This window comes from Crinia signifera, chromosome 4, assembly GCF_055691185.1.
Source record: "Crinia signifera chromosome 4, ASM5569118v1, whole genome shotgun sequence".
Lineage (NCBI taxonomy): Eukaryota > Metazoa > Chordata > Amphibia > Anura > Myobatrachidae > Crinia > Crinia signifera.
Genome location: NC_139220.1, coordinates 308,583,746 through 308,602,131, shown reverse-complemented (window position 1 = coordinate 308,602,131; position 18,386 = coordinate 308,583,746). Strand labels below are relative to the sequence as shown.

The window sequence follows — 18,386 nt, the reverse complement described above, 5'->3', positions numbered from 1 at the left end:
AATGCATCCATTCGGACATTTACCAGGATGCTGAATTCTGAGGTACTGTCAACGGAAAAGTTACCTAGAGTGCATTATAACAATTTAAATAATACCGAACGGGACATTATCAGGAATCTAGCTTCCAACAACTCTCTTGTGTTTCGGGGAGCAGACAAGGGCGGTGCTCTTGTTGTCCAAGATATGGACAAGTACCACATCCAAGTTATGACCCATTTGGATGATCATGTCACCTATAATAGACTGCCCCGTGACCCTACATTGGCTTTCACCAAAGAATTACGTGAGTTGTTGGTCAATGCTGTTTCACAGGATGTTATTTCTATTGATTTATCCAATGCCTTGATACCCAGTTTCCCTATTGTACCATTGTTTTACTGCCTGCCGAAAGTGCATAAGTGTCTTATCAATCCCCCCGGCAGACCCATTGTGGCTGCACGGGGTTCATTGATGCAACCGGTGTCGGTTTATCTTGACTATTTATTCCAACCTTGTATTCGCAACCATGCTAGATATCTGCTTGATACTAACACTCTTCTCAGACGGCTCATGGAGTTTGGACCTATCGATGGTGACATTACGATGTTCACCATCGATGTCTCCGCACTCTATACTTCCATTCCTCATGGGTTGGGGTTGAGCTTCCTTAGACAATTTCTTTCTAACAACATTTACTACAAGGGACCTGACATTCCTCTCGTCCTTGAATTGATGCGCCTTGTTTTGGAAAATAATTTTTTTATGTACAACAACCAGTATTTTTTGCAAAAAGTCGGTGTTGCGATGGGGGCGGCGGTCGCTCCCTCATACGCAAACATTTTTATGTTTGAGTATGAGCAACACCTCTTTTTTGACAATCCAGCGATTGCTAGTGATATCGTTTACTACAGTCGCTATATAGACGATTTGCTCATTTTTTGGAAAGGCCCCCCTGAAGTCCTGTGTGATTACATAACCACACATAATGCGGGACCCGATCCCATTAAATTTACGTTTATTCATGATAAAGGCAGCATCAATTTCTTGGATGTGAGGATCATGATAAAAGATGGGTTGATTCACACTGATCTATACAAAAAAGACACGGATCGCAATAATCTATTAGAATATACCAGCTGTCATCCCAGGTCCACTATCCGTAGTTTACCACATTCACAATTTCTACGTGTTAAAAGAATTGTTTCTGACCCGACTGTGGCCATGCAGCAGATTGATTGCATGATTGAAAGATTTGTTGCTAGGGGTTACCCACTAGCTGAATTACTGAATACTAAAAACAATGTGATGGCTCTGGACCGATCATCTTTGCTTAAAAAAGTTTCATCTGACACCAATAGACCAGACATATTGCCATGGGTAACTACCTATACGCAATTTAGTCCTGTTGTCACTAAAATTGCGCAAAAAACCTGGCCTATTATACAAACTGATACTGACCTGGGTCTCTCTAAGACCAAATTACTGCCCAGTTTTAAACGATCGAGTAACTTGGGTAACTTGTTGGTTAAATCTAATGCTGCACCTCTCACCAATTTACCTCCCACCAGAAAGTTAGGTTGTGTTCGGTGTGCTTGCACCTCTTGCAAATTCATGTTGCCAGGTTCATCTTTTAATCATCCCCGTACAGGGAAGGTCATGTCGATTCGCCATACTTTATCTTGTAATACATGCTACACGGTTTATCAGATTATTTGCCCTTGTGGCAAATCGTACATTGGCAAAACTGAAAGGCCCTTTAAGGATCGTATGGCGGCCCATAGATCGGCCATCAGGGGTGCCCTAGCCTCCGGTCGGAGCGACCAGCCGGTCGCTCGGCACTTCCTGCTGGCTAGACATGGGCTGTCATCGATCCGCTATCGTATGATAGACCACATTCCTGTACCTGTTAGGGGTGGTAATAGAAAAGTCATGCTTCTTAAATGTGAGGCGCGATGGATTGCCCGCCTGGGGACACTTACCCCTCATGGGCTCAACGAACAATCGGGCATAGCCATCCTCATCAATTGATCTGATTGATACTGCCGAGTAATATGTTGTATGGATTCTTTATTCTTGAATGTTTTGTATATATTTGTTTACAAACTTGATCATTTATTTTTCTATGTTTGATTTTCCTTCATCGATCTCTGTGTATTATACGCATAACACTGTTGCACGGTAGCACTTTCATAAGTCACTTAATACAAATGATCTTCCTTTTTAATGTGTTTTTTTGAATGAATTTTATATCAGCACCATTGTGCTGTTTTCCATTTTCCTGCATGATTAGATACATTTTTGTACTATTTTGTATCATTTGTAATTCTTATGGCACCTTATACGCCTGTCTCTTCCAATTTTGTTATGACAGGGTTACCATGGGGAGGGGTGATGTCACGTTGTTGCGCCTCCAGGGGAGGTGTGTCTGTTGTGCGTACTGACCCGTCTTACCTGACGCTGTTGGCGCGCTTGGCTGGTACACACCCCTTTGGACGCTACTTGCACTGGGTATATAAGGTGTGTATTATTTTATGTTTGTTAACCTGATGACAATATCGATGTGATATTGAAACGTTGTTCAATAAAGCTGATTTTCTTCAAAGATCGTGGTTGGAGTGCTGCACACCTTTCTCGCTGTATGTTGCTTCGGCAAAGTGAAGGCACCCACGCTATACTGCTGCACGGAGGCAGTGCCTGGCTATTTGGATTTCTATATATATATATATATATATACGGTACTCTTTACCTAGAATGGCGCCCGTGATTAGCATCGCGGGCGTCGGGGGTAAAAAATCGCGGGCATCGCGGGTACATAAAAAACGGGTGCGACGCGATGCCCGCGATTTTCCCATAGGGATCAATGTTAAAAGTCAGATTGGACGCGATTTCATACCCCCACTATCCACGTCGGCGTGGAGTTGAGAATAGAATAGTGTGGCGAGCGCAGCGAGCCACCGAGCCCGAAGCGTGGCGAGCGGACGCGGATACCTTCACAGGTGTCCGTGGCGACGTGGACACCTGTGAAGCCCGCGAGGGGACGCGTTTACCTGTGAAGGTATCCGCGTCCCCTCGCGGGGCTCGCTGCGCTTGCCACGCTTCGGGCTCGGTGGCTCGCTGCGCTCGCCACACTATTCTATTCTCAACTCCACGCCGACGTGGATAGTGGGGGTATGAAAAGGTCGGAGGACGCGTACCGCCGCCCCTCGCGGGCTCGCTGCGCTCGCCATGCTTCGGGTTGACGTTGATCGTGGGGTGCCGTTAAAAATTGTGGGGGCCATTTCAGACTTCAGGGGGACTATTAGGGCTCTGTGGCCCATTTAACATTGTTTCCTATGGAAAAATCGTGGGCATTGAGGCATTGAACACTAAAATCGCGTCCAATCTCACTTTTAACATTGGTCCCTATGGGAAATCGCGGCCATCGCGGGCATCGCATCGCACCCGTTTTTTAGTGCATTCGATGGTCGCGATGGTCATGATGGGCGCCGTTCTAGGTAAAGAGTACCATATATATATATCCCACCAGCAATGAAACAACTTTAACAAGCACACAGAATTTTATAACAGCATCAAACAGTGAGATCTTCTATAAAGTGACCGCTGCACAAGGACCATTTTCATGGCCTTGGTGGATGCTGGGAAAAATGGGGTATACCTGGATAGGAGGACCAGGCACCAAGGAGTACTATGGCTTTAAGACAGTGCAGCCTGTAGCTCCTCCCCCTTATCCCCCTTCCTGTCCTCAAAACCCATTTTTTTCCTTGGTGCTTTGAGGAGCAGGGTGCCATTACCAGGGGCGGATTGGGACTTGAATGGCTAACAGGGTTTAAAGTATTAGTCGCTAATTTGTTTATTAGTGCCTGTGTACAGTTTTTGATCTTCCACGAAGATAGAGCAGTACTACGTACAAAACTTGACTACCTTCCTTAGGTAGTTTCTAGATTCCACATTAACCATGAAATTGTGGTCCCGGTTTATTCTCCACCTCCTTCCTCATCAGACGCGGATAACCTTTCAGTAGTGGATGAGTCCTTAGACGTTGTTAGGGCTTTGTGCCTTTACGTCTCTAGGACAGCAACTATCAAAAAATAAGATTCTCTGTTTGTCATTTACGATATTCAAAAACTTGAATTGGCCAGCTTCCAAACAAACCCTAGCCCATTGGTTAAGGTTCACAATACGTCAGGCGTATTTGTTAGCAGGTGAGCCGGTCCCTCAGTCAGTGCGGGCACATTCCACACGGTCGGTTCGGGCGTCCTAGGCCGTGCGGGCAGGTGTCTCAGCTAAGTGCATCTGTAGAGTGGCCACATGGTCTTCTGCTCACACATTCATGACACACATTCAAGGACACCTTCGCCTCAGCTGATGCGGCCTTTGGCAGAGGTGTCCTTAGTCCAGCTCGGGGTCGTTACCACCCTTAGGGGACACAGCTTTAGGACATCCCAATTTTCCCAGCATCCACCAAGGCCGGTAGAAAAAAGGGGATTTTTGCTTACCTGTAAAATCCTTTTTTCGTAAGCCAAGGTGGATGCTGGGCACCCACCCTTGCGCTCCAGATCAGCAGTTAGTTATGTTGGCAGTTGTTCATCTGCCCCTTAGTTGTGTGGTCTGTTGAATGATTCTTCGGTACTCTGTACCTAGAACGGCGCCAGCGATTGAAATCGCGGTCGTCGTGGGTAAAAATCGCGGTCATCGCGGTAATCGCGGGCATCGCGGGTAAATCGGGATGGCCGCGATGCCCGCGATGACCGCGATTTTCCCATAGTGAACAATGTTAAAAAGCCTGATTGACCGCGATTTTACACTTAAATGCCTCAATGGACACGATTTGGGCATAGAAATCAATGTAAAATGGGCCACACAGCCCAAATAGGGCCAATTAACCGTTAAATGTCCCCCCCAATTTTTAACGCCACCCCACGATCCACGCCAACCCGAAGCGTGGCGAGCGCAGCGAGCCCGCGAGGGGCGGCGGTACGCGTCCTCCGACCTTTTCATGCCCTACTATCCACTAGGGCGTGGTGTGAGAATATAATAGTGTGGCAAGCGCAGCGAGCCACCGAGCCCGAAGCGTGGCGAGCGCAGCGAGCCCCGCGAGGGGACGCGTCTACCTTCACAGGTAGACGCGTCCCCTCGCGGGCTTCACAGGTGTCCGCGTCGCCACGGACACCTGTGAAGCCCGCGAGGGGACGCGCATAACTGTGAAGGTATCCGCACCCTCTCGCGGGGCTCGCTGCGCTCGCCACCCTTCGGGCTCGGTGGCTCGCTGCGCTCGCCACACTATTCTATTCTCACACCACGCCCTAGTGGATAGTAGGGCATGAAAAGGTCGGAGGACGCGTACCGCCGCCCCTCGCGGGCTCGCTGCGCTCGCCACGCTTCGGGTTGGCGTGGATCGTGGGGTGGCGTTAAAAATTTGGGGGGACATTTAAGGGTTAATGGGCTCTGTGGCCCATTTAACATTGATTCCTATGGCCAAATCGGGTGGATTGAGGCATTTAACAGTAAAATCGGGTCCATCGCGCCTTTTAACATTGATTCCTATGGGAAATCGTGAGCATCGCGTCGCGGGCATCGCGGGTACATTTATGGCCGGCCGCGACCGACACGATTTTCATGTTTAACATTGGTTTCAATGGGAAATCGCGGGCATCGCGTCGGTCGCGTCGCGGCCATACATAAATGTACCCGCGATCAGCACGACGGGCGCCGTTCTAGGTAAAGAGTACCGATTCTTCTCTCCTATCCCTATTCCTCGGCTTGTTAAGGTAAAACTGGTCTCTTAGGACAGAAAGGGGGTACAAGGGGGAGGCGCTACGGGCTGCACTGTCTTAAAGACATACAATAGGAGCAAGTTTCATCTTTGCCCCTTTGGCCATGGCTAGCCATGGCTATTCTATTGTTCTCAGCTGCAATACGTATTGTATTGCAGCTGAGAACCATAGAATAGCCATGGCTAGCCATGGCTAGCCATGACCAAAGGAGCAAAGATGAAACTTGCTCCTACTGTAGTACTCCTTGGTGCCTGGTCCTCCTATCCTGGTATACCCCATTTTTCCCAGCATCCACCTTGACCTATGAAAAAAGGATTTTACAGGTAACAACCAAAAATCCCCTTTTTTTATGCAATTTTAATTTTAGTCTGTACCCCAGGGTGTATATTGTATTGTTCCCTGCTGTTCAATCCATCCAAAAATATTTACAATTGTTTTAACAGAATTTCGACGAAGAGTCTTTCTGTATTCTTAAAAGATTCAATAACCACATGGGAGATTCTGGCTGTAAGCTTGTCTGAAAACAAAGGTAAGTACTCCACCAAATAGGACATGTGTGATCTAGGGTCAATATAATATTTCCTCATGCAGGACATCTATGATTTGGGATCCAGACTTAATAGTTCATCATCATCATGTTGGGTGATTATAATCTAGGATTTGGATGATTTTACCCGATGAAGGAGACATGAGATATACAATAGGGACATATTAAGCTGGAATAAGGGGAGGCAAAGAGGGTGACTATGCCATGGCACACTTCTCTCAAAGGGTCCTGCCTCCAGAACTGCTCTGACTAAGCACTTGTGCTGCTGCCAGGAGCACACGGACCAATCAGCAACTTTTCACAGCTCTGATATAAGGCAGAATTCCGTACGGTGAATGTGACCAAAAGAACAGTGGAAGAGTAGGTTTAAAGTATCTATGGGGAGGGAAATGGGAGATAAAGAGGCATAAAGCGGGAGGTTAGATGGGATGGTAAGTGAATGAATTGTTGGAAGTCATTCACTGTTGGAAGTGCTGCTGCTGGTGGAGGAGCTGGAGGTGAACAACATCAGCCTCTGCACTGCCCAAGAGGAATTACTGGACTTTGCCCCCACTGCAGGTAGGACCTGCTCCCATGGTGCCCACACACAGGGGGCACAGTGATGTGGCAGTGCTGACACATTTCTTAAGTGTTCATGGCTCTACAAAGACTTAAACCATCCCTGGTACAAGAATGAGGTTTCCTCAAATAAGATGTTCCTTCTTTTCTTTGCAACTTCATCGACAGGTATCTGTGTGTCTAAACCACATGAGATCCAGGTTTTCACAAACTTCTTCATTGACCTGAAGCTGCCATATTCTGTAGTGCGGAATGAACAAGTTGAGTTACGAGCCATTCTCTACAACTATGGCAACAGTGCACAAAAGGTAAGTCAACCAGTTTATAGTAACAACAACAATAAGAGTCACTTACACCTCCACACTGCAGCTCCTCGAGTGCAGGGATGTGCAACCTGTGGTTCTCCAGCTGTTGAGAAACTACACATCCCAACATGCTTTGCCACAGTTTTAGCATTCTCTAATAGCAAAAGTGTGGCAAGGGATGCTGGGACTTGTAGTTTCACAACAACTGGAGAGCCAGAGGTTGCCCATCCCTGCCCTAGTGCAATGCCACATGCCGACTGTACTTCTGTGCAAATGTTATATAAAGGAATTACCAAGATGTTTGATTTAAGACGGTGGATTATGTATAGATACAAACATGTGTAAAGGTTGGGAAGATCCTTGATGTTCTGTCCTGTGGTATGGGTCACAGGGTCGATAGTAAATGGACTGTGAATGACAAAATATTTTAATAACCAATATACATGATTGTATGCGTAGCCTTTGTGCGGTTGTGCGGTTATGCGTACACACTCATACCTTAGAAAATAAGAGACCAATACTGTATGCTATGATTTTGTGGTTCCAAAGTACAAAACGTATTTGATTACCAAGAAAAGAATAATATCACAGTTTACAGTTTTTACACAAATAAAGATGCAGCAAATACTAGTGAGAGAGAGATTACATTTACAGTACATAGCACAGATAGTACAATGCAATGAGTGATACTGTATATACGATTTCAGGTTCCAAAAACAGCTTACTGTAAATCATTTGTGGAATGTATGGGGGTGGGGTGTGTGTGTGTGTATTTGAATGGATGCAATGAGTGGTGAGTGACGGGGTCAGTGTGTGTGTGTGTGTGTGTGTGTGAAGGTGTCTGTGTGTTTCTGTGTGTGTGTGTGTTTCTGTGACTTTTTTTTACCGTCTGGAACCCTGTATTGCTGGGTACACACCAGGACGACAAGGGTCTGATCCCATCAATCTAGATCCAATTCCGACCAATTGGATGTAGATTGTGTGGTGATTGGGCCCTTTTCTGCCGCGGGTCGGTCGGTCATTCTTCAGATCCTACCTGCTGCAGGTAGGATCTCAATGACGACCATACAGCCGGGTGCGGGTCGCCATCGGATCGGACCCGCTCACGGTGCACATCGTGAGCGGGTCATGCCCCCCCCCGCGTCATCGTGAGCAGGTCGGAAGAAACACTGACGACCTGCTCATGATGTGCATCGTGAGCGGGTCATCCTGGTGTGTACCCCACATATTTTATACATATTTTATACACTAGGTATAGGGAAGTACAGATGTAGCCCCTGTCATCTTTGGCCGGGGCTCGCCGGAGCCTCCCCTCTGACGAGCGCCGGCGGAGGCAGCGGGGACCCGAGTCAAGCTCCGTTGCCACAAGGCGCGCAAGTGTCTCGTGTGCACGCACCCCCTGGCAGGAGTATCGCTGGCCCCTGCAAAGATGAAGCTGGCTTCATTTTTATGCTATATTACCCACAGGGCCGGATTATAATGGAGGCACAAGGGGTCAGTACCCCTGGGTCCCCCTCTAGCTAGGGGCCCCCTGTGGTTAGCATGTATTAAAAAAATTTTTTTTAGCTAACGGTTTTGTGCATGGGAGTGGGGTAGTGCTGCAGCTTCACCTATCTGCTAATGTGACAATGATTAATGATGCTGAGCATCGGGAGTCAAGGCACACTGATTGCACAAGTGTGCTGTGCATTACTGGGAGTTGACTAAGTCCCGTGACACTTTGCACCAGAGGGCAGAGGCTGAGAGGTTTGTGCTGAGCTCTGATTGGTGGAGCTCATACATGCTTGTCAGGCCCATGGAGAACAGCAGCAGCTTAGTCATGGGAGGGTTTTTAATCAGAGGCAGCACTAGGACTGTGAGGTCTCCTACAGAGTAAGGTGCAGAGGGACAAACACAGGCTTTTCATGTGGTATGTATGTGTGTATATGTGTGTGTGTGTGTGTGTGTGTATATATATATATATATATATATATATATATATATATATATATATATATATATATATATATATATATATATATATATATACTGGCTGTGTGCGGTCCGGCACTCTCCCCTCTCCAATCACAGTACCTCGTTGCCCTCCAAACAGGCAATGCAAATCAACAATAAGAGGCGGCACTCCAAGGGTTTTCAAATCAATGCTTTTTAGTGATGGAAAAGACACCAACGTTTCGGGGCTCTTGTCAAGGTGAATACATACAGTGAGCAAGTGTTAAGTGCAAAAGCTTACCTTAAGTAGCGTGAACCACCGTCCCTCCCTCCGTGCAGCTGGCGCCGGTTCCCGTTTCCGCCTCCTCTGCGGGTATGCGGACGTTGTCAAATGACCGCTTCCTGTAATCTGGAACGCATACTGTGCTGTGAACCGCACGTTGTCTCTGTGTATCAGAGTCGTCATGGAGATGCGTCTGTGGGCTGGATTAGGGATACCGGCCGCTGCAGGGGGGGACAAGAGGGATAAATATTCATTAAAGACAGTGCTTATATAAAAATACAATTTAAGTATTAAGAACATCGCTAATGATAAAAAACAAGTGACACAAAAATTTAAGAAGACATGATCAGATCTACTGATCATGAAAGAAGTGCAACAAAAAATCTTAAGGAAAACTAGCGATGCATATTATATTGTGAAGAAAATTTAATGAAGAACATACATGTTACGATATCTTAAAAGGGACTAGTGTAGTACTACTGCAAGCAAAGATAGCATTTAGTCTAAACAGCGAACTATATGTTTCTTATCTAGGTGTCAGATCCTTTAGAGTCCCAAGATATAACCGGATGGATTATAAAAATACTGAAAACGGTAGTTTATCATTTAATCCAAATGGTTTGACTGCATTTAACCGGTGGATCCACGTTGCCTCCAGTCGCAACAACTTTCCTTCTCTGTCAACTCTGCGTATCGACGCTGGTACATGGTCTATAGCCATGTGCTTAAGGTCTGATAGTTTATGCTTGGCCATAGCAAAATGCTTGGCCACAGGGAGGTCAGTGTTCTTGGAATTCCCATTGATGGCCTTTTTGATGGAGGAGCGGTGATTCGCCATGCGTTCTCGCATTGGTCTATTTGTCTTGGAAATAGTCAAACCATTTGGATTAAATGATAAACTACCGTTTTCAGTATTTTTATAATCCATCCGGTTACACCCTGGGACTCTAAAGGATCTGACACCTAGATAAGAAACATATAGTTCGCTGTTTAGACTAAATGCTATCTTTGCTTGCAGTAGTACTACACTAGTCCCTTTTAAGATATCGTAACATGTATGTTCTTCATTATATTTTCTTCACAATATAATATGCATCGCTAGTTTTCCTTAAGATTTTTTGTTGCACTTCTTTCATGATCAGTAGATCTGATCATGTCTTCTTAAATTTTTGTGTCACTTGTTTTTTATCATTAGCGATGTTCTTAATACTTAAATTGTATTTTTATATAAGCACTGTCTTTAATGAATATTTATCCCTCTTGTCCCCCCCTGCAGCGGCCGGTATCCCTAATCCAGCCCACAGACGCATCTCCATGACGACTCTGATACACAGAGACAACGTGCGGTTCACAGCACAGTATGCGTTCCAGATTACAGGAAGCGGTCATTTGACAACTTCCGCATACCCGCAGAGGAGGCGGAAACGGGAACCGGCGCCAGCTGCACGGAGGGAGGGACGGTGGTTCACGCTACTTAAGGTAAGCTTTTGCACTTAACACTTGCTCACTGTATGTATTCACCTTGACAAAGGGGCGCCAGAGCCCCGAAACGTTGGTGTCTTTTCCATCACTAAAAAGCATTGATTTGAAAACCCTTGGAGTGCCGCCTCTTATTGTTGATTTATATATATATATATATTCACCAGTATAGGCCAGCACACCTCATCAGCAGCAGCTGCAGCGTTGCCTTCCCTTGGTCTCCGGCAGGATTCCAAACATACAGCGTAGGTAGGGCGGCACTCGCTTAAATGAAGACTCTCACACATGGAGTATTTCAGTCTACGTTTCGGAGCCTTTTAATATCACTCCGTCATCAGGTGTATGTCCTGATGACGGAGTGATATTAAAAGGCTCCGAAACGTAGACTGAAATACTCCATGTGTGAGAGTCTTCATTTAAGCGAGTGCCGCCCTACCTACGCTGTATATATATATATATATATATATATATATATATATATATATATATATATATATATATATATATATACATCCCCTGCAGTTACCCATTGACCGAGTTTATTCTGCCTTTACACTGTGTTTTGACAGTGTAATATTCTCCCATGCAGTTTGTGGCCAGTAATGACAAGTGCAAGGGGGCCCCCCCCTGTCTAAAGTACCCTGGGCCCCCCAAAGGCATAATCTGGCACTGATTACCCAATGTCTCTTCTTATTGGTCCAGAGTAAGTCCTGGCTATAACACGACGTGTCATAGGTCAGTCCAAGAGTGGGAAAAGGGCTTTGTTCTTGCAATTGAGGACATGTCTTTCTCCAATGTCCACTGGAAAAACTGGTTTGAAACAACTGATTTACACCCTTCTCTGGGTAGTTTCAATGAAGCAATATCTAACACATTTTCTATACATTGTGAATGTATTATGCTATAAATTCCCTGCAACCACCATCACCACCACCAATGCTGTCAGTTTGATACTACATAGGAGTACACTATGTTACTCTAATCATCTGCTACAGAATCAGCTGAATTGTAGATAAAATACCAATGTTTTTTTTAAAATATAAAGACAGTGCTCTGGATGCTTCGTGACTGTGTAAATTATGTGTTATGTAAGAAGGTAATCATGCGTAACATTATGGCTTTTCTCAGCAAGTACGTATTCCTGCTGTAATAAGCAATGGCTGTGCTAATGCGCGAGTACCATATTGTGCAAAATGCATACGCATGCACCCTGCTAACAAACGCCATAATGCATTCTAATACAGGGATATCATTTCGACTTTGACAGGACCAATACTGTATTCCATGAGAAAAGATCAGGGGTTGCGCTAAATTATTGGAAGACAATTGCCTACGGGGTGAGATATCGAATACAATCATTCGATTTCGGTCACATCTGGCCGATAAATCGAATGATTGCATGCATTTTTAAGCTGACATTCGACGCGATGCGCAGGCACACCGTCAAATGTCGCATCGATAAATATTATGAGCTGCACATAATATTTATCGAATTGCATGAGCAATCGCATGTAGTTTTTAACCACATTTGATTGCTCGAATGCAATCAGCGGCGGGTTCGGGGAGCGGGGCCGGGGTGGGTACCGGAGCGCTGGCGGGGAGCCGGTACTTTAATGCTGGGGACCGGAGGGACGATGCAGCCGCAGGGGAGGCATGGGGACCGGAGTGGTGGAGCTTTCAGGCGGCGGGACTCAGCAGCAGATGACTTTGAAACACTGGACGGCCCTCTGATTGGCTGAGGCTGCTGAGAGAGAGCTCTCAGCCAATCAGAGGGCAGTCCCAGTGTTTCAAAGTCACTGCTGCTGCTGACAAGTCCCGCCGCCTGAAAGCTCCACTGCTATGGTCCCCAGCTCCGGTCCCGCCTACACAGCCCCACACCACCCCTCTTCCAGCACCCGATGTCCATCGCAGGATGGCATGCGACATTGGGTGCTACACTGGGCACCACTTGATGCGATCAGATGCAATGTCCCATCGCACATATGTATGGGCAGCATTAGAAGTTCACAAGATGTAGGAGACAAAAATTTTAATGTGGCAATCTGTAAATTGGGAGAGCACCAATAAATTCACGCAGAATTTTTTTCTCTGGCCAACTTTCAATAGGTGGATCTGTCTCTTTCATATAAAACATGATCTCATCTCCTTAAGATTGTGACTTTGCATCTGCAGATTCAGGAACTTGACTTGATTTTTTTCCTTGTCTTCATTTATGAGTTACTATAATGAAACAAAAAATCCTATAAAATTGTATGGGGACTGCAGTGACAGGGACAATTCCAATTTTGGCTACATACCTTTTTATTACATATGCGCAGATATACAGGCCCTTATTCTGGTCCACAAAAGTTTCTGTCGGCCACCATAGAATGATTTCTCCAGCACTCGTAGATCAGAGACACCTCTATGGTGTCTCTGATCTGCGAGCGCCCTGTGCGGGAAGCGGGTGGGCGGCTGACCTCAGCTGTCCTCCACCCCCCACCCCCATGTCACCGGCCGATTACCATGGGAACGCCCATGAAACGCTGGATGTTCCCATGGGTTGTGCCCCCCGCCACCGCCCCATGCTCCCCCGGCCGCACTGCTAGATGCAAGGGGGGCGGCGAACATGTAATTCACCGTTCCTGCTCGCACTCTGTAGCCGGCTCAAAACATCGGTCCCCGCAGGGGACCGCTTGAATTAGAATAAGGTCCACAATATCTATTGCGATAAACCTCACAGCATTTACCCCATTTTTACTTATGGCACAGCCAACCTTTATAGTTATAAAAGTACAGTGAGTCTTTCCTTTACATCAGTAATGTTTCCTGAAATAACTCTTTATTGTGTCTAAAGTTCAGCATCTATTTGTCGCTCTGTAGGTGCGCATAGAGTGGACTTATAATGAGAACTTCTGCAGTCTCTCCACTGCTAAAAAGAAGTACCGCCAAGATATAACCATCGGACCTGAGTCATCAATGGCTCTCCCATTTATCATTGTGCCGCTGACCTTGGGGCTGCATGATGTGGAGGTGAAGGCTTCTGGTCAGACAGTCTCAGATGGTGTCAAGAAGAAGCTGAAGGTCGTGGTGAGTAATGTAGATGGTTTTGTTGTTCAACTTGCTTTTGGAAATATAGTATCACTGAGAAGTAAAAAAAGGAGTCTGATTGGGAATGGAAAATGGCCCTGGAAAACTTTGTAGAAGGGGCCCGACATGGGCATCACAAGAGACATGACATATAGCCAAGGAAGCATCACTGAGTTACTGCACTGCCAACCTGGAATAATAGAATGAATAAGGACAATGAGTACGATGGGCTGTTTGCGGGAGGTGGGGCCATATGGCACAAACAAAACAGGCCTGAGGTATCCCTCAGCCCTGGGGAATTTCCAAATTAGCCGCACGGCCTAAGTAAAAATACGGTACTTGTTTCCTAGCACGGCCACACCGATTTACATCGGGGTGGTCGTGTCGGAAAAATCGGGTCGATCGCATCGCATGCGATTTGGTCGCATGCGATGCGATCGACGCGACCGACCGATTTTGGACCCGATTTTTTTTTTTTATGAAATGTAAATCGGGTCCCTGGGACCCGATTTTACATTGGATTCAATGTAAAATATTCCCAACCCCCCCAAATTTAAAGGCGTACAACCCACCCCACGATAGACGCCAACCCGAAGCGTGGCGTGCGCAGCGAGCCCGCGAGGGGCGGCGGTGCGCGTCCTCCGACCTTTTCATTCCCCTACTATCCACGTCGGCGTGGAGTTGAGAATAGAATAGTGTGGCGAGCGCAGCGAGCCACCGAGCCCGAAGCGTGGCGAGCGCAGCGAGCCCCGCGAGGGGACGCGTATACCTGTGAAGTTATACGCGTCCCCTCGCGGGGCTCGCTGCGCTCGCCACGCTTTGGGCTTGGTGGCTCGCTGCGCTCGCCACACTATTCTATTCTCAACTCCACGCCGACGTGGATAGTAGGGGAATGAAAAGGTCGGAGGACGCGCACCGCCGCCCCTCTCGGGCTCGCTGCGCTCGCCACGCTTCGGGTTGGCGTCTATCGTGGAGTGACGACGGGGACATCTATAATGTGAAATGGGTCATATTGGCCCATTTCACATTTTTCACATTTTTTCACTATTTCAATGTTAAAAAATATTTTAACATTGAAACCTATGGGGAAATCGCGGGCATCGTGTCGGTCGCGTCGGGACCATTGTTAACGGTCCCGACCGACGCGATGCCCCCGATATTTTGTCCTAGCCGGCCAAATGGACCTGATTTCAAAGGAAATCGGGTCCATCGTATGGATCGTGTACCTTAACTTAAAGGTACACGATCCATACGATTGTGGCCGTGCTAGGAAACAAGTACCAAAAATACTTCTAATTATTTTGCTAAATTATAAACCTGATAAAGTTGGAGATGTACTAAGCCTTGGAGAGTGATAAGGTGGAAAGAGATAAACTACCAACCAATTAGCTCCTCTGATTTTTCAAACACAGCCTGTAATATGGCACTTATTGGCAGATTGGTTGGTACTTATCACTCTTTAAGGCAGGGATGGGGAACCTTCGGCCCTCCAGCTGTTGAACTACATATCCCGGTGTGCCCTGCAACAGATTTAGCATGGCCACATAGCAAAACTGTAGCAGGGCATGCTGGGATGTGTAGTTCAACAACAGCTGGAGGTCCGAAGGTTCCCCATCCCTGCTCTAGGGCTTAGAACATATCCCCCGTAAATGTTTTGCTAATATAGCAGAAGTGGTCACCAAGTAGCACATTACATATCCGTCTTCCTCATTCCTCCTTTGTAGTCTCCACTACACATCCCTCAAGTGCATAAATCTTTTTGTTTCAGTCGGAAGGAAGACTCGTAAGAGAGATCCTGAAATCGGTAATATTGGACCCAGAAGTAAAAGGCAACGGTCTGTATTACCACTCACTTTCAGTTTTCAGAATTGTATAGTACAATTGTATAATAATATTATTGAATTATGTACTAAGTAGAGATGAGCGGGTCCGGATCCCCGAGATCCAACAGATCCGAATATCGGGGATCCGGGCCAGATCCGAGCCGGCTCGGGTGTTCCCACCTGAATTCCGGACCAATAACAAGGCCGAACGTCATCATCGCCCTGTCGGATTCTCGCGGGAGCGGGATCTTATAAAAGACGCACGTGCTCCCCGCCATCTTCACTCCAATCTTGGAGAGGGAAGAGGGTGGTTGGGAAGCTTCGTGTGCTCCGTGCTGTGCTCTGTGCCATGTGCCCCGTGGCCTGACCTGTGCCCTCACTTGCCCTGTGCTGTGCTCCGTGCCATGTGCTCCGTGCTGTGCTGTGCTCCGTGACCTGCCCTGTGCCCTCACTGCCCTGTGCTGTGCTCCGTGACCTGCCCTGTGCCCTCACTGCCATGTGCTGTGCTCCGTGACCTGCCCTGTGCTGTGCTCCGTGACCTGCCCTCTGCCCTCACTGCCCTGTGCTGTGCTCCGTGACCTGCCCTGTGCCCTCACTGCCCTGTGTTGTAGACTTGAGAGTCAGTGACTGTTTATAGGCCTGAGCCCTGTAGTGTGATTTAACTAACTAGGTGCTGCAGTGCTCACACGCAGGGGCTGCAGTGTCCACTGTCCAGGGGCTGTCCTGTGGCCCGTCCCCTGTTGTGATTTATTTAGCCCTAAGCCCTGTGTTGTGATTTATTTAGCCCTGAACCCTGTGTTTTTTGTGATTTAACTAACTAACTCAGTGCTGCAGTGCTCACACGCAGGGGCTGCAGTGCTGCTGAGTAGTACACTGTGTACAGGGGCTGCAGTAATACAAGGGGCTGTGTCCAGTGTGATGGCCTATATCTTATCCATTGTCCAGTGTCACGAGTCACTCACGACATATATCCTGTGTCCTGTCCTGTGTGACGACTGACGACATATCCTGTGTCCAGTGTGACGACATATATCCTGTGTCCAGTGTGACGACATATATCCTGTGTCCAGCGTGACATATATCCATTGTCCAGTGTGACGACATATATCCTGTGTCCAGTGTGATGACATATATCCTGTGTCCAGTGTGACGACATATATCCAGTGGCCAGTGTGACATCTAACCATTGTGTGACGGCATATATCCAGTGTCCAGCGTGACATTTATCCATTGTCCAGTGTACAGGAGCTGTGTCCAGGGGCGGTGTCCAGAGGCTGTGTCCAGTGTGACGGCTGTGTCCATTGTCCAGTGGCTGTGTCCAGTGTGACGACATATATCCTGTGTCCAGTGTGACGACATATATCCTGTGTCCAGCGTGACATATATCCATTGTCCAGTGTGACGACATATATCCTGTGTCCAGTGTGATGACATATATCCTGTGTCCAGTGTGACGACATATATCCAGTGGCCAGTGTGACATCTAACCATTGTGTGACGGCATATATCCAGTGTCCAGCGTGACATATATCCATTGTCCAGTGTACAGGAGCTGTGTCCAGGGGCGGTGTCCAGAGGCTGTGTCCAGTGTGACGGCTGTGTCCAGTGTACAGGAGCTGTGTCCAGAGGCTGTGTCCATTGTCCAGGGGCTGTGTCCAGGGTGACAGTCTGTGTCCAGTGTCCAGGGGCAGTGTCCAGGGGCAGTGTCCAGGGGCTGTGTCCAGAGGCAGTGTCCAAGGGGCTGTGTCCAGTGTGACAGGCTGTGTCCAGTGTATTGTAAGAAAAAGAAATAAAAGTAATAAATAAAATAAAAACACATTTTTGGAGGATGATGGAGGCCGATACCTCTTTGTATTTGCTGTTTGGAGCATTTCTCTTTTTTGGGATAGTTTATTAAACTGCCACCCTGTCTGCCCCTGCAGTGCCGCTCTGCCAGGTTGGAAGTGTAAGGTCCACATGTATGTGATGCCGACTGCTGTCGCTTAGCTTAGTCATCCAGCTACCTCGGTATACTCTTTTGGCCCAACTACAGTAAATGAAAACAATTTTGTAAGCTGTGAAGTGATCAAAATTGACTAGAAATGAGTAGAAACTAATGTTATTGAGGTTAATAATACTTTAGGGGCAAAAACAGGCCCAAATTCTGTTATTTTAGCCATTTTTAGCATTTTTTCATAAAAATCCAGATCCAAAACCAAAACCAAAACCCACAAGGGTGGTTTTGCCAAAACCAATCCAGATCCAAAACACAAAGGGAGATCCAGATCCAAAACCAAAACCAAAACCCGAAAAAGTGGCCGCCGCACATCTCTAGTACTAAGCCTTTCGGTACTTGTGTAGTTTCACGGCAACCAGCATTGCGCCGTGCTACTTCCGGGTTCTACGCTCGCCACAAACTATGTTAAAAAAAGTAACTTAACTCCATGCCCACATGGATAGTTCATACCTCCACTATCCATGTTGGCATGGAGTTGATTTTAAATAGCGTGGCGAGCATAGCGTGCCACCGAGCCCGCAGCGTGGGCGAGCAAAGCGAGCCCCGCAAGGGTACTCAGACGCACCGCGCCATGCTGGCGCCGTGAAAATACACAAGTACCAGCCTTTCAGAGATAAAATGGGCGGAGATTAGCTACCAGC

General features: G+C 47.1%; 1 protein-coding gene across 1 annotated transcript in view; it reads left to right on the top strand.

Moving 5' to 3' along the window:
* The window catches only part of LOC146075794 (venom factor-like), a 186,926-nt gene that overhangs the window by 92,985 nt on the left and 75,555 nt on the right, over window positions 1-18,386 (top strand). The window contains exons 19-22 of the mRNA XM_083185393.1: window positions 6,197-6,282; window positions 7,027-7,166; window positions 13,720-13,926; window positions 15,695-15,761. Coding sequence (XP_083041519.1) covers window positions 6,197-6,282; window positions 7,027-7,166; window positions 13,720-13,926; window positions 15,695-15,761 — 500 coding nt within the window. The remainder of the gene's footprint in view (window positions 1-6,196; window positions 6,283-7,026; window positions 7,167-13,719; window positions 13,927-15,694; window positions 15,762-18,386) is intronic.